Source organism: Phoenix dactylifera, chromosome 5 (assembly GCF_009389715.1).
Source record: "Phoenix dactylifera cultivar Barhee BC4 chromosome 5, palm_55x_up_171113_PBpolish2nd_filt_p, whole genome shotgun sequence".
In the NCBI taxonomy this organism is placed as follows: domain Eukaryota; kingdom Viridiplantae; phylum Streptophyta; class Magnoliopsida; order Arecales; family Arecaceae; genus Phoenix; species Phoenix dactylifera.
In genome coordinates this window covers 6917106-6931766 of record NC_052396.1, presented here as the reverse complement: position 1 = coordinate 6931766, position 14661 = coordinate 6917106, and the positions used below count along the sequence as shown (strand labels likewise).

Below are 14661 nucleotides of genomic sequence, written 5' to 3'. Positions count from 1 at the left end.
TCATTAAGAGACTTGATAGAGTTATGTGACCATTGGCTGTTTTATTTTATTCAGTGTACTTCTGGACCAGTTTGCAACGGACACTGCAGGAGTATGTTCTGTGAGAACAAATAATAATAAGTGTATATGATCCAAGCCGTTCATTTAAGATTTGAATATATGATGGATGGATCTGATTCTATCAGCAGGCCCTGTATGTAAATTTGGCCATGTGATATAAAATGCTGGACTCACTTTCAAGTTTCTCATTTTGGAAATAGTGACCAAGGCGATGATAGAGGTGGTAGAGTGGAGCTTGTAGTGTTAGTAGCAGCGGCAACAAGAGCAATGTGGTGGTGGCGACAATCAATGTTGAAGGCATTGACAATATGGTGGCAGCGGCGATAATGGGGTGGTGGTGGTGCGGCGATGGCTGTTGGGATGGTGGCGGTGGTAATGATTGTAGAGACGATGATAGCAATGGTGGAGACGATAATGGCAGTGGCAATATTAGTTGTGGTAGAGATAACGACATTGGTGGCGATGATGTGATGGAGATGGTGGCGGTGACAGTAGCATATGATTATGTCAACAATAATGGTAGTAAAAAGTATATTTTCTTATTTCTAAAAATAATGAAAATAAAAATTTCTTTTTTATTTTTTAAAAAATAATAAAAATATTTTAAAAAGAAAAAATAGTACCAAATATTTTTTGTCTTGATTTTTGTGATTTTATTTTTAAATAAAAAAATTCTTTTTTTTTTGAGTTCCTATTTGGATCCTAAAAGATTTTATTAACTGATATGATCTTATAGAATTATGATGAAGTGGAGTGTCCTAGAGTTTGGCTTCCTTGGCGACAACTAATTTCTAACTTTCTGCAAGTCACCTTGTGAAAGTTTCAAAAATTAAGTATCAGCCGAGTAGAGTTGTGGTCTCAATCTCTTTCAACCACTCTCCTCATGCTGGTGGCAACTTCAAATTGGTAAAGCCATAGATTGAATTCTAATTGTACTCATGTGCCAAGGCACGGGGCAAACCCCTTCCTTTTTCTATATACAAGAATGGCACCACGCAATGTGCGGAAAGAAGTGAAAATCAAAATATAATTGGATGATAATAAAAAATAATAAAAAAATAAAAAAATTACATAATAAATAAATAAAATATATTTAAAATATATTGATAATGTTACTATCATTATCTCACTAACAAAAAAAAATCAGAAATAACGGGAAAGAGAAATTGTTAAACATAATAAGTGAATGTTTGTAGTAGGATTAAAAAAAAAGTGTGCTTAAAGTGAGACATTCATTTTTTTTCTGATTTGATACAATATATATAAACGGTAAAAAAAAATACTTGTTTTGCTAAAAAGGAAATTAACAGAATCCATTTAAAATATGCCAGGGTCGGTATAGTTGCGGTCTCAGTTTCTTTCAACTACTTTCCTCATGCGGGTTGTAAAGTCATTGAGGGGTGGTATATTGAATTCTGATTGCACTCAAATGACAAGGTACGGGGACAACCCCCTTCCTATCCCCCACTCTCTCTCTCTCTCTCTCTCTCTCTCTCTCTCTCTCTCTCTCTCTCTCTATATATATATATATATATATATATATATATATATATATATATATATATATATATATATATATATATATATATATATATATATATATGTAACCTTCTCCCTCCATCATATTTTCAAAACAAAAACCGGTTAGAAAGATCTTATTAGGCTGGTAACATCTCCCGGCATCCAAACATGTGTGAGACAAGCAGTGACATCAACTGAAGCAGAGGATATTCGAGTTAGGTGTTCTGCTATTCTCTCTAATTGCATATATTTTTTTCCCTTGCTTTTTTTACTTAATTGTCTTTGTTCCTTTTCTTGTTTTAAAACGAACACTCGACCTTGATTGGACAGAAAATTTAACCTTTGGCTCCCATGCTTGTATATGGTAGAGTTTTTTTTCTTTTCTTATCGATGCATGCCTCATAACCTGCAATTCATTTTGATGATGCCTTTTAAGTTCTAACCTGGATTGTTATTGATGATGGAACTTTGACAATCCCGCAGCCAGGCTCACTCCAGCGTCATATTCTAGTAAATTTGATCAAAATTTTCTTTACTCTTCTATTTCTTTTTTTACACCCCAGCTTGTGTTTGCATGATCGACCAAACTATTTACTTGGAAAACAATCGAAGAGATTGCTACCTTTCTGGCAGACCGAGCAAAACAAAAGCAGGAGGGTGGAAGAGGGGTAGGGGGGGGATCAGCAATTCTTTATGACAATCTCTTATTGACTGCCGGAAAATCCAGCAATTCTTTACGAGTTTGTTTTAGCCTCCGTTCAGCAACCAACATTCATCATAAGTAAGCCTGTTTTGTTTTCTTTAGCAAGAGCAAAAAATTCAAACGCCCCGGCTGCTAAGCAGAGAGTATGACGGACAAGCTCCAATTCAGATGCAGTCACATCATTAAACCGGTACAGCCTTTTGCAGAAATTCAAGATTGCAAGCCTGTATGATTCCATATGTCAATGAACCAATTTCAACTTTCACCTACATACCACTTGTTCTTAGTACTTTGCTGATTATCTGTAGACAAGAGCCCTCATTGTAGCAGGCTATAGGGATTTTCCATATGGAAATTAAATGCCAACAGCAGTATACAACCAGAAGCCCATTAAAATGCATCTTAGAAATAGAAATAAATTAAACACTGAAATGCTTTAAGATGCACAAGATATAACAAATGGGAAATCTATTTCCCTGTTTATTTATTCAGAAATTATAACTATTCACATACACCATATGCCTGCAAAACATGCAGCATCCATTAGAGAGCAAGCAACACAACCCCAATAATGAGGAGCAAGACTGCTATATGATGAAGATAGCAAGGTAGCAGTAGGCACACCGGACATATGAAAGAACCTAGACCATATGATGATATGATGAAGACAGCAAGGTAGGAGTAGGCACACCAGACATATGAAAGAACCTAGACTATGTGATGAAACTTAGTAGGAACAATCTGCAAAGGCGCCTCTAGGCTGCTTGTAGCCATGATCAGGAGTCAGAAGATCTGATGCAGCTCTTTTTGGTCTCAACTGCACAGATAAAGAATGAGAAATAAGGAAACCACAGAGACAGAAATATGCTTAAAGAGTATCTAACATGCAGCCTCACCTTCTCTTCAGACTTCTGATACAATTGTCTCAAAAGGATATTTCTGGCTTCAGTTGATATTACTACAAAGAGGGGAAAAAAATGGCTGTTAAATAACAGTTATCTGCTGAATAATAAAATATGACAACAATATTATGACTCCAATTGCAGAGATCATGATGATATTCAAAGCTCTGTTTAGATACTGAAATATTGGAAACTAGTTCCTCATAAAAAGACACTAAAAGCGACATAATAATCTTAAAATATTAGAGAACTCTGCAAAACATGCAAGCATACAACATAAATGGTTCTAACATATGTGATTGTTGAGGCAGGATAGCTGGATATGTATTGCTCTAGACATGATATCGAAACTTTATGGAAGATACAGGAGATAGATACAGCCAATCATGAGACTAGCTGAGTATAACTGAGAAGTCTGCCCAACTCATTCTGCTTGACTCCACTTTCGTAGGTTAGCAAACAGAAATAAATAAATAAAAAAAGTTTCCAGCTGCAACAATAGTTCAAAATGCAATAAAGTTCTGACTATTAGTCCTCTGTCCAATTAGAATGTCCTTATAGTTATGTTGTTCTTATGTAACATAAAATCTCAGAGTAAATGCATCAATCGTCCATAGAAAATTTGCAAGTCAATGCATCCAAAAAAATGGGGATGATTATCCCAAATATGGATAGTGATGAGAAAACATGAGGTTCCTCTGGTCGATGTTTCTGGCTCCAAGCCTTTGTTTAGAATCTGCAATAAGCAGAGTGGCCCAGGCTTGGATGAGGATCGATATCGCTAAAAAGCCAGAACCGATCCTGATCTACATAGAAATTGCATCTGTCAATGCCTGGAAGCTATAAAGCATACTCCTACCCTTTGTCCCTTCTGTCCTAATCAGAAACAACGCTGTGAAGATGGTTAGGTATTGGAAATGGGAGTAGTAACTAACTCCTAGACTGATAAAATGCTACAATTTGGATAAACGGCTATTCTCTCATTGCTAACAAGCGGAATATGCAGCTTAGGTAGCTAAATCTTTCACAAACATGCTAAAGGCATCTAGATTGAGAAATGAAAAGAGGCTATGTGTTAAATGAAAGGATGGCCTAAAGTGAAGACTGATGTGTTATGGATTCATGAGGAAAACCATAGAGCATTTGGTATTGCTTTCAGGAAAAGATATTAAAATAAAGTTCCAGATGCAGCTAAAAGGGTGAGAATCCAGGTGACAAAGACAAAAGGCTATTAAGGAAGTCCTCATCTATCTTTGCAGAGAAAGGAGGACATGTGGGCAAAGTCTGGTTCCCTGTAGATGGTTTCTTTTTCAGATGCAAATTACTAAGACCAATATCCTGCAGGTTGTTAATGATTGAATCAGATACTTTGTTCTCAGTTTTTAAGGATGAGATGACACAATTGCATAAAAGGAAACAATCCAGCAGGCTGGCTTGACAATTGGGGTAGAGAAGCTGCTAAAGAGCTTTGGAAGGATGTTGAAGACAACTCAATTGAGCCTTTCTTATACATATGCATATACATATACATACATACATACACACACACACACACACATACATACATACATACATACATACATACATACATATGTATATATGTATACACATATGTATATATGTATACACATATATATATATATGTGTGTGTGTATATATATATATGTGTGTGTGTGTATATATATATGTATATATGTGTATATATGTATATATATATATATATGCATGTATAATGTTTCCCTTTGCCAGTTCTATCTGGGAAGTGGGAAATTTGAGACAGATTTGCATCTAATGCTTGAAGCATGGATCCTTTTGAACATAAACTACTGTGGACTCATTCAATAGATTATCCACATAATTTAAAAGAGAAAGGACGCTGCAATCCAAAGAAACTCTGATTAGCATGTACCCATGCCAGACCTAACCCTCCTCCAAATCATAGGCACTTCAACCAAAACATGTGTCCCTTCTTTTGGAATCAAAGACTAAGTGCAATTAAATAATTTACACGTCATGGTGGTTGAGAAATATATGCAATTGTATGATTTTTCTATAAAGAAAAATCTGCAATCATTCTTTGCAGCAATGTCTCATAACAAGAGCCACCAATAAATATTTCCCTGAGAAGATGAGTGAAATTACCTTGATCGGGTGGTGGAAGAGTCCTGTTATGAGTAGGATGATATGTGACAGGAGTGAGTTTCTGAAAAGATTCATGAAATTGTTTCAGAAAAAAACACAAAAAGTAAATTTTTTGAACAGTTCTCAAAGTATTTAAGTCTAGCAATAAAGGTCACAGATCGACAACCCAGTATGTGAATTATGTGTACAAAAATGACTAATATCCTATTTAGTACACCCTGGATGCAATCAAACAAATCAGAATGTCCACTGTGTGGAACTACACTTGGAAACATTGCGACCAGAACATTGCTTCCATTGGTGAACATAGCATTGGATATCAGAGAACAGTAAGGCCCTAAGAAGGTCCATGGCTCTCTCTCTCTCTCTCTCTCTACTTCAGTTCAGATTATAGTTAATATGGTGTAACCAGGATGTCCTAAACAATTGATCTCTATTTTACATATATTAAATGTGTAGGGGGGAGAAAGCTCTCCTCTATCCAAACAACATAAAAAATGCTTAAAAATCATAAAAAACCCACATGTTATGCCAGCTTCCTTCTCTTGATCATTCCTCACCTTTCTTCCTATTGAATCTAGCGTTCTAGTAGATTCAGTTAATGAAGCACCCCTCATTTCTCTCCCCTATCTCCTCCTTAATTCTCTCTCTCTTTTGTCCAACTGGTGACCTCCCCTCTTCTCTCTTAAAAAAATTGAAGTTTTCTTTAAACATTACCCACTTCCTTAATATATCCATACTCACTCCTTCAGTAACTTCTTTTCTTCTTTCTAATATATAAAATAAAAGAAAAAAATAATGTGGACCCCTCTCTCCCTCTCTTCCCATGATCAACACTGCCATTCGAGTTTTGACCTCTGATCTTATTTCTTTTTTCTATTATGATAAAAAATGTTGGAGGTGCAATTCAATACCATTTAATAAATTATCAAATATAAATACTATTTAATCTAATTTAAACTGTAATAATCAAATCTCAATCTTTTATTGAGTTTTTTAAAAGTTCTTTCAAAGTCATTTGGAATTTTTTTTATAAAAATTAGATATATGTTTTTTTAAAAAATTTATATGTTCTAGATATATATTCTCACTTATGCCGACAAAGTCTTTACTCTTTTAAACTTCATTTTTGTTTACTCTATCGGCCAATGCTTTTATTATTATTATTTTATTTATGCTTAACACTTCAAATATCACAAGATTTTTTATTTTATTTGTTCTCTTATTTTTGATTCAATTTTTGTTAACGTTGTTGTCATCACAATTATTATTTTCTGTTGGATTTTTTTCCACATAATGGGGGCATTTTGCTTGTATCTAATTAATGCTCAGCCTGATCCATGAAACCGGGAATTTAGTCATCAAATGAATTACATGTTCTGAATAAACTCCTATTGCTGTCCCTTACATCATATTTGCTTATACATAGTGTCCAAGTACACTTCGAGCTATTCTAGGATCAAACGCATTTAGATGAACTCCCATCATCGTGTCCATCAAGATGACAGTGTTGCCCCACTTTGTCATATTTAAAATGATGATTCTAAGTGCTTTAAAAATTTCTAATAACACAGTACTTGATGCTCAAAACAGACACATTAAACTTAATAATAACTTAGTGGGAGAAAATGAACTTTTACCTCAAACAATTGCCTTCAAAAGACCAAGTTACCGATGTTCTTACAAAAGGAAACAAGTCACGCCCAACACTAAGCAATATCATTTACTTATATGAAATCCTCCATCGGCTATGTCACTCATTCAACCAAAGGACAGTATAATGTAATGAAACTAAAGGGCGATATAATTTTTTACATAACGAATGTGCATGTAGACGGTCAATGCAAGAATAATCAGCTTAAACCATAACATACTTCCTTCACATGACAGATGGACCATCTGCTTATTTCTACTGTTGCTAATTCCGGAGTCTCCATTGGCAACTGAATTGATGGTTATCATGAGCAGACTTCATCTACTATCTTGTTGTCACTACTTTTGCTGAAAGATCTAGGTTGGGAACTCCTGTGTGGAAAAAAAGATGCTTCAGTAGGACTTTATGGAGTCTGTCCACCATGTGTCTTGTAAATTAGATCCTTTCAGTTTCTGAATCGGTAATAGCAGATTATTTTCATGTACCTCTGACTCATCATGCCTCAGTACTACTACATGCAATTCGGCCAATATCTACACCTCTACTTTAAATGTAACATTGCTTTTCTCTATGTTGCTCATGTTTTGCTTCTCTAGGTGCATATAGATTATCTTGAATTTTTTATTCAACAACATCTCATAATTCACCCCCTAAAACAGCCAAGACAGCTAAAATTTTGGCTGGTAATCTAGATGATGAATAGCTAATTTAACACTTCTAATTTATAGACCATTCTTATCTAATAATTGAATTAAACTAATCTCCTACACCAACCATTCCTATTAAACACTATCTTTTGCATTGCTATAAGAGGTGATATTAGCCATAGGTGTCTACGTTTCTCAAGGAATTTCAATGAAGAAACTTCAAATATCTTACATGGACTGCATTGATATCTTATAGTTGTGTCCATAAACATGCAAAGATGTACAATTGTGAACAGTTAGTTGGGCCTATTGTTCTTTAATTTGATAAAATTATTAAACCCTTTGCAAAATGTTGAGTTAGACTTAATGACTTTCGCATAGAAGTGATAAATTGACATGTATGGTGATGACATCATAGTTGGATGGTTTGGTACCAAGGAATATGATGAAGGGTTCAAGCATCCAAGATATCAGGAGAACCCGATTAATAATCCTCTGGTGTTATTATAATTTTTTTTTTCCAAATTTGTTCTCACAACTCAAACCAGACAAGCATAGGTCTTCAGTCCTCTCCTTATTCTAGACCCTCTATTATGAATTCAAGCAACTCTCATTACGAAGACTCCTTGGATTTCTTTTGTCCATACACATACCATCACATTTGGGTCTCCATCATTTTATCATTAATCATGCAACCATCACACCACCTTTAAATTACTGTCATCCAGACACTTCAAAATCTGTTTTTTTTTTCTTGTGTCTGGTTGCTTGAACACCTAGATTCTTCATGACGCTCCTTGACATTTCAAATCAATAGACCATGATGTTGTAGTGGTTACATTTTTTTGACACTTATACCTATAAATTTTCAAGCCTAACATAAAATTCAACAAAGATCTTATCAGTACTATATAATTACAGATAAATCCATCCAAGAAATTATTCATTATATGCATGCATCTATACATATTTATAGATGCATATATATATATATATATATGGATATGTCCTCGTGTCCGGATTTTTGAAGGTTCCTCTGTGAAACTCTTCTGGATACTGCAACACTTGACACCCATGTCGAGCGTCCAAGTAAAATTTAATTTAATATACCTATTTATCAATTTATCATCCTAGACTATGGGATGCCCATAAATAGCTAGATAGTTTCCAACCATTCTGATTAGAAAAAGAAGATCTCTCCCCAAATATATAATATCTGAAGTACACTTTCTTTAGCAAAATTTGCCACATCTATGTTGATAATGATATCATGCAGCTATTTAATTCCTGGATGATTACAAATGTGGTTGAATGGCATAGAAGAAGATGAAGTAATCTTCCACCTAACTAGCATAGCTGAGTTAGAATTGCCCTTGACTGGCTTTGCTGACTGATTAGAAGAATTTATAAACAGAGGCAAGATAACTATTGGCAAAGAAATAGACAGTGGATCAAGAGTCAAAGTGAAAAGAAGGCACTTAAAGCATTGCCTCAAATGCTTAATTTCTATCCCAAAATACTAATGCCATGATAATATTGCCCTACAATATATTTCCATTTACCATTTGAGTTCACTCAGTCGGTCAATCATTCGATTGAAACTTCACCAAGTTTGTTTATGACAGACTTCATACCAAGGATGGTTGTCTTCTCCTTCTTATTCATTCAGTCAATGGGTCAGTCATGAATGCCTGATGCTGAAACTCACAAATGATGGAGATTTTCTCTTTTGCCTCCTTTGGAGGCTGACTTTTCTTGTTTTCAACTTGTTAAATATATGAGCACTTCCATTATATTCATATTACTTATACAATCTACTTCAAATTACTCACTCTACCCTTTAATTATTATTTTATTTTACAAAACTTTCATTATAAGATAGATCCAGAACATGTTGGCATAATTTCCTGACAGTGCCACCGAATCTGTTATGAATTTGCAGCCACCAAGATATGCCAGGTAGATTGATGTCAAAGCTACTTGAAAACTTAGCATTTTTCAAGTTCTGTGATGTGTGACTAATCTACACAATGTTCAGAAAAAGCTTCAAAGTTAATTTGAATTTTGAAACTGATAAGTTAGCAAAGGTTTTTGTTTGCCAAGATCTCGGCCATCTCAGAGGACTTCTGATACCGCAAAGGACTGAGATCAGTTTATCTCAGCTGAAATAGGAATTAGGGAGAAAAGGAAAAGGAAAAGAACAAGATTTTTCAAACCTTGACCAATACTATAGGAACGGAGATTTCTTATATCCTGGGTGGAATAGTAAACTGAGAGTCACTTTTTTTACGCAAATAATTTCATTATTTAATAAGTAAAATATTAATTGAAGATTCTAAAAATCTGATTAGAAAATCAGCTGATATTTTGATATCACATCGGTTGATATATTAATATTTTTCGGTTTATATTGGTGAATATGATAGGAGCCAAGATAAAGGGTACATCAGTTGTTGAATGTTTGATACCGATACAAACTGGTATCTTGGTGAGATACCTGCCGAGATGAAAACCTTGCAAGTTAGCAAACTGGAATGCAGGACCCATGTGGTTAAGGATGCAAACGAACAACATTAGGCCTTTTAAAGGGGAAATCTTTCGTGTTTCAGCCAAACCAATACATTTTAGCTGAAACAAATTGGTTTCCAGTCAAGATTGAGCTGAAAAACAACCCTACCATCAGGTTTCGGCCGCAATTAGCCAATTCTAATCTAGGTTAGGCCAGTTTTTATAGATGCACACCTAAATTTACCATGAATGCTAATTCCATTCATTATTTGATTTTCTAGTATATTTGGGATCATTTCTTCATTTCTTTAAATATATTTCAGTAATTAACATTCATTTTAGATGCCCAGGACGCAGCTTTTGATAAACCTTCCAAGAACTCATAAAATTTCTATCTACGATTCAATCTAAACCCAAGAGGAAAGCTTCCTCAATGGAATCATAATCGGTTTAAGACTGACCTTCACGGCCGGCTAAAAGGGTTTATAGCAGAACCGCACAAGATTTGCCAAAAAGGTTCCAAAAAAAAGAGAGAAGAAATCAAGATAGCAATCAATGCTCTGGATAAAAAAACTGATAACAATAATAAGAATTTGAACAGCCACAGCAATCATCACAGAAGGGTGACGGAGGGAAACAATCCGGATCAAATAGAGAGAAAGGACTTACGGAAGGCTGGGCGGAAGGATCGGCGGGTCGGAGTTGGCTGAAGTTGTGAGGATCGTAGGAGGGCCAGTCCCCGAGCAAAGACCCCATTTACTGGTTTTTCCGGCCGCACCCTTTCACTTCGCTCCGACGATCCAAGGCTTGTTGGGTATTTATAGATGTGGATGGCTATAAGAAGAGAAACAAGGTGCTCTCCCTCTCCCTCTCCCTCGTTTTCCTCCTTGCCTCTTGCCCACACGGGAGAAAGGTACACACTCTCTAAACACTCTTATATTGGACGATGTGCTAACTCCGTAAAGGGAGAGGAAGAGCAGTGAGAGAACGAAGTATACGGGACCAAGGGCGGGAGGGCGGGCGATGACGGGCTGTGGACTAGATGACCCCGCGGCCATAACGGGGTCATCTTACATTAGACGACGTGTGAACTCCGTTAAAGGGAGAGGAAGAGCAGTGAGAGAACGAACCATACGAGACCAAGGGCGGAGGGCAGGTTATGACCGGCGACGACAATAGGCTGCGGACTCGATAGCCTCGTATATAGTTGGAAGGGCGGATTATGATCTGTGCCGATAATGGGCTTCAGACTCGGTAGCCTTGTATATAGTTGGAAGAGTGGATTATGATCCGCAGCGATAATGGGCTGTAGACTCGATAGCCTCGTATATAGTTGGGTGGGTGGGTTATGACCTATGGCGATAATGGGCTGTGGACTTAATAGTTTTGTATATGATTAAGCATTTTACAGTATCTGTAGGTTATAGAAAGAGAGCTATTTAGGATGCTACACAATTTATTTTTTTCTCATTTTATTAAATATGTTCTTACTAAATCTGTATGAACCATTTGCTTTAGCCCCCAAAAAAAAAAAGAAAAAAAAAAGAAAAAAAAGAGCGGGTTTCATACTTTTACTAGACTGATTTACTAATATGACATTTTAATTAGGATTCAAAGGGACTGTTGATCTTTTGCACCCATTTGCTACGCGTGCCTCTTCACTCACGTTACGTTAGCGAATCGATGGATGTCATTTTGCGCGTCCTAAATTGGGTGTGAAACTATGCAGGTCCCTCTGTTTAACTTCCCACGGGTTCGCACTCTGCATTGGCCGCGACGGCCTTCGGCCGATTTTTAACAGTCTTACCGGCGACGGCGTGCATGCCTTTTTACCGTTACGTTACCGGTTTCTGTACGTTTTAGGAACCACTATCTAGTTGCTTTCTTTAGTTTCCTCCATTCATGATTTAATGGTGTGTACTGCCTTGGATTCTTTCTGCAAGGGCAACCTGCGTGGCTTTAGTCATGTGATCATCCTGTGTCTCGTCTGCCAAAGAGTAGATAATAGAGGCTCTACTCCAGCGTTTTGTAAAGTTTCTCTGAGAAATCTTTCTAGTATATGATTAGTTCATGTTTGCTAATAAATGTCAAGCTAATTACTCGTGAAAGTTACTGTAAATTCACTTTTTTTTTAAAAAAGAACAGTTTTGAGTTAATACTCCCACCACTATCTAGTTTGCTTCCTTTAGTTTTTGTCTCCATTCATGACTTAATGATGTGTATTTTCTTGAATTCTTTCTGCAAGGGCAGCCCGTGTGGCTTCAGTCATATGATGATCCCGTGTCTCTTCTGCGAAAGAGTAGATCACAGAGGAGGCTGGTTCTTTGAACAGTGTGAGAAACTACTGGCAGTGTCCTACTTTCCCTGCCTTCGCATTAGTATTTTACAGTAGAGTGTCTTCTTGGTTCCAACTATTATATTCACTCTTGCCGTATGCATAAAGCTTGCCTAACTCTTAGAAGAAGCCAGAACTGGAGACAGGCAGCGCTGTCAAAGGATCCTGGCAGCCTGAAGACCCAATCAGAAAACTGGTCTCGGATCACATTCTTTTAGGCCCTGAAGCGACCAAACAATGTTTTGTAACCCCTATGAAATATTCATCTTATCACACTATGCAATATAACTATTGATTTGCTGCCTCCGTATATATTTTATCTGTTGAAATATCAGTCCATTTTTTAACGTCTTCCCCATTTTTTATGTTTCTCATGACAATTTAATTGTACTTCATCGAAAATGGGAATAAGGAAAGCGTGGATTCTAAATCTTGTTTCAGGATGTTTCGTTCGAATCTGCAAGTATGACAATTGTAGAATCACCATCTCCATGGGCGTCATGATCGATTCTGTTTAATTCCAAGTTTTTAACGAATAATTTTGTTTATACTCTTGGGAATTTGCGGTAACATAGCATAAGCAAAGATTGTTGCTCGAGAATATCACAATCATCAGTATGATCATCATTGTCATTCAAGATTCATCAACACTGCAAAATCATAAACATCAGTTTGATTGCCTTGTAAACCTTATTCCAACTTTCTGAAGTATACCACGTCTTATTTGGTGCTCAACTGTTGAAGCTCACCCAACTGTACATATGGATCCAATATATACAGCCATATCAACATGCATTTTGTTGTCATGCCACAAGGATATAACTGAAATATAAATTTCAATATTGATTATTGGTAAAGAGAGTACACATATGGGTTGGATATAAACACGAATGATATCTCGTGGCACTGAAGTGAAGCAAGATGGTATTATGCCCATCCTTCCCTTCAACAAGGAATCATATCAAGTGTAAGAAATTAAGTACATTTGGATATCACTAATAACTATATCTAATACATTTTGGAAGGGCTAGAGTGGCGAGAGTGGTCCACAAGGGTCTGGAATCCTTCTAGATCATTATCTGCCATTAAGAATTGTGAAATACTAACACATCTGTCATAAAAATGTCGATCAGAAAGTAATAGCCCGATCCAACAAGATATGGATATTTAGAAATCTTGGGGTGGTTAGATTTTCTTGAACTTAATTTCAGATTGTGCATTTTATCTGCATGGATACATGCATTTTACTTGAATTCCAAAGGCTCGGCTACTATTATCTGTATCAAAAGCATACATATATTTATTTTGGATTCTAAATTTAACAAGATACATTGGTTAAAATCTGTGTGAAAAACTTTAACATCTGGTATGGAAGTTAACACCTGACACTCTTCAACTTCACTGGCAGTGTTCATGTTTCGATAAAATCAGAAACGTTTATTGATAATTACATCTCTGCTATCCTTCATCAAAATTATACCACGCCAAGTGAGCTCATGTGGCTTCCATTCCCTGATAGCAATGTTTACGGCATTCTTTCAGGAGCAACAGTTGATTTGCCAGCGTTACCATAGTCCATCTTTTTAAGCCTTGCATGTGATGTTGCTTTTTGAAACAGTTGGGGTGACAAGAAATTAGGCCAATCAGAGTTCCGAACTTTTCTTTGGGCAGGACCTTGTGCTCCATTAAAGTCTGTTCACCATCAAAGTGCTGCAGCTGAATGGACCTTAAAGGGGAACTCCTAAGATCCTCAATTTGCTGGGAGAAAAACAAAAGGCTTTCTAGAAACCCCTTGGACTAAGTTGTTGTTACGCAAGCATCTCTGAAATGTTCTCATTAGTTTTCTCTCATTCCAGCGTTATTAATTTTAGGAAACTTGCAGTGTTTTACTACTAATATTGTGCGCACAATCTCGCACAACCCTACATGCACTAGTTTCATCTTCTAATATTCAAGCTGATTAAGTGCTAAGTCTTTCTAATGAGTAATTATCATAGCACTTTGTATTTTCTAAATGGGGAGGGCATTTATACTAAATGGTGGTAGTTTTAGTGTGTGAGCATGTGGTTTGATCTGGCTTCACAATACAATGCAAATTTTTTGTGGTGATTCAGTCCATCAGAGAGCAAGAATTCCAAAATTCGATCTCAAAGGCATTAGTTTTTGAGTAATACACAAGATTTGAATCC

General features: G+C 36.2%; 1 protein-coding gene across 2 annotated transcripts; it reads right to left on the bottom strand.

The window, feature by feature from the left end:
• Window positions 1-2737: 2737 nt before the first annotated feature.
• On the bottom strand, window positions 2738-11249 carry LOC103721617 (DET1- and DDB1-associated protein 1-like). Of its 2 annotated transcripts, none has more exons than XM_039126679.1 (4): window positions 11091-11249; window positions 10807-11059; window positions 3181-3242; window positions 2738-3101 (listed from the first exon to the last, which is right to left on the bottom strand). In XM_039126679.1, the coding sequence occupies exons 1-4, from the start codon at window positions 11193-11195 to the stop codon at window positions 3012-3014; spliced, it is 510 nt and encodes a 169-aa protein (XP_038982607.1). In that variant the 5' UTR covers window positions 11196-11249; the 3' UTR covers window positions 2738-3011. The 2 variants fall into 2 exon arrangements, with proteins under 2 accessions (XP_038982607.1, XP_038982608.1); XM_039126680.1 differs by adding an exon at window positions 5329-5389 and having other exon boundaries at window positions 10807-11161.
• Between the last annotated feature and the right edge of the window lie 3412 nt (window positions 11250-14661).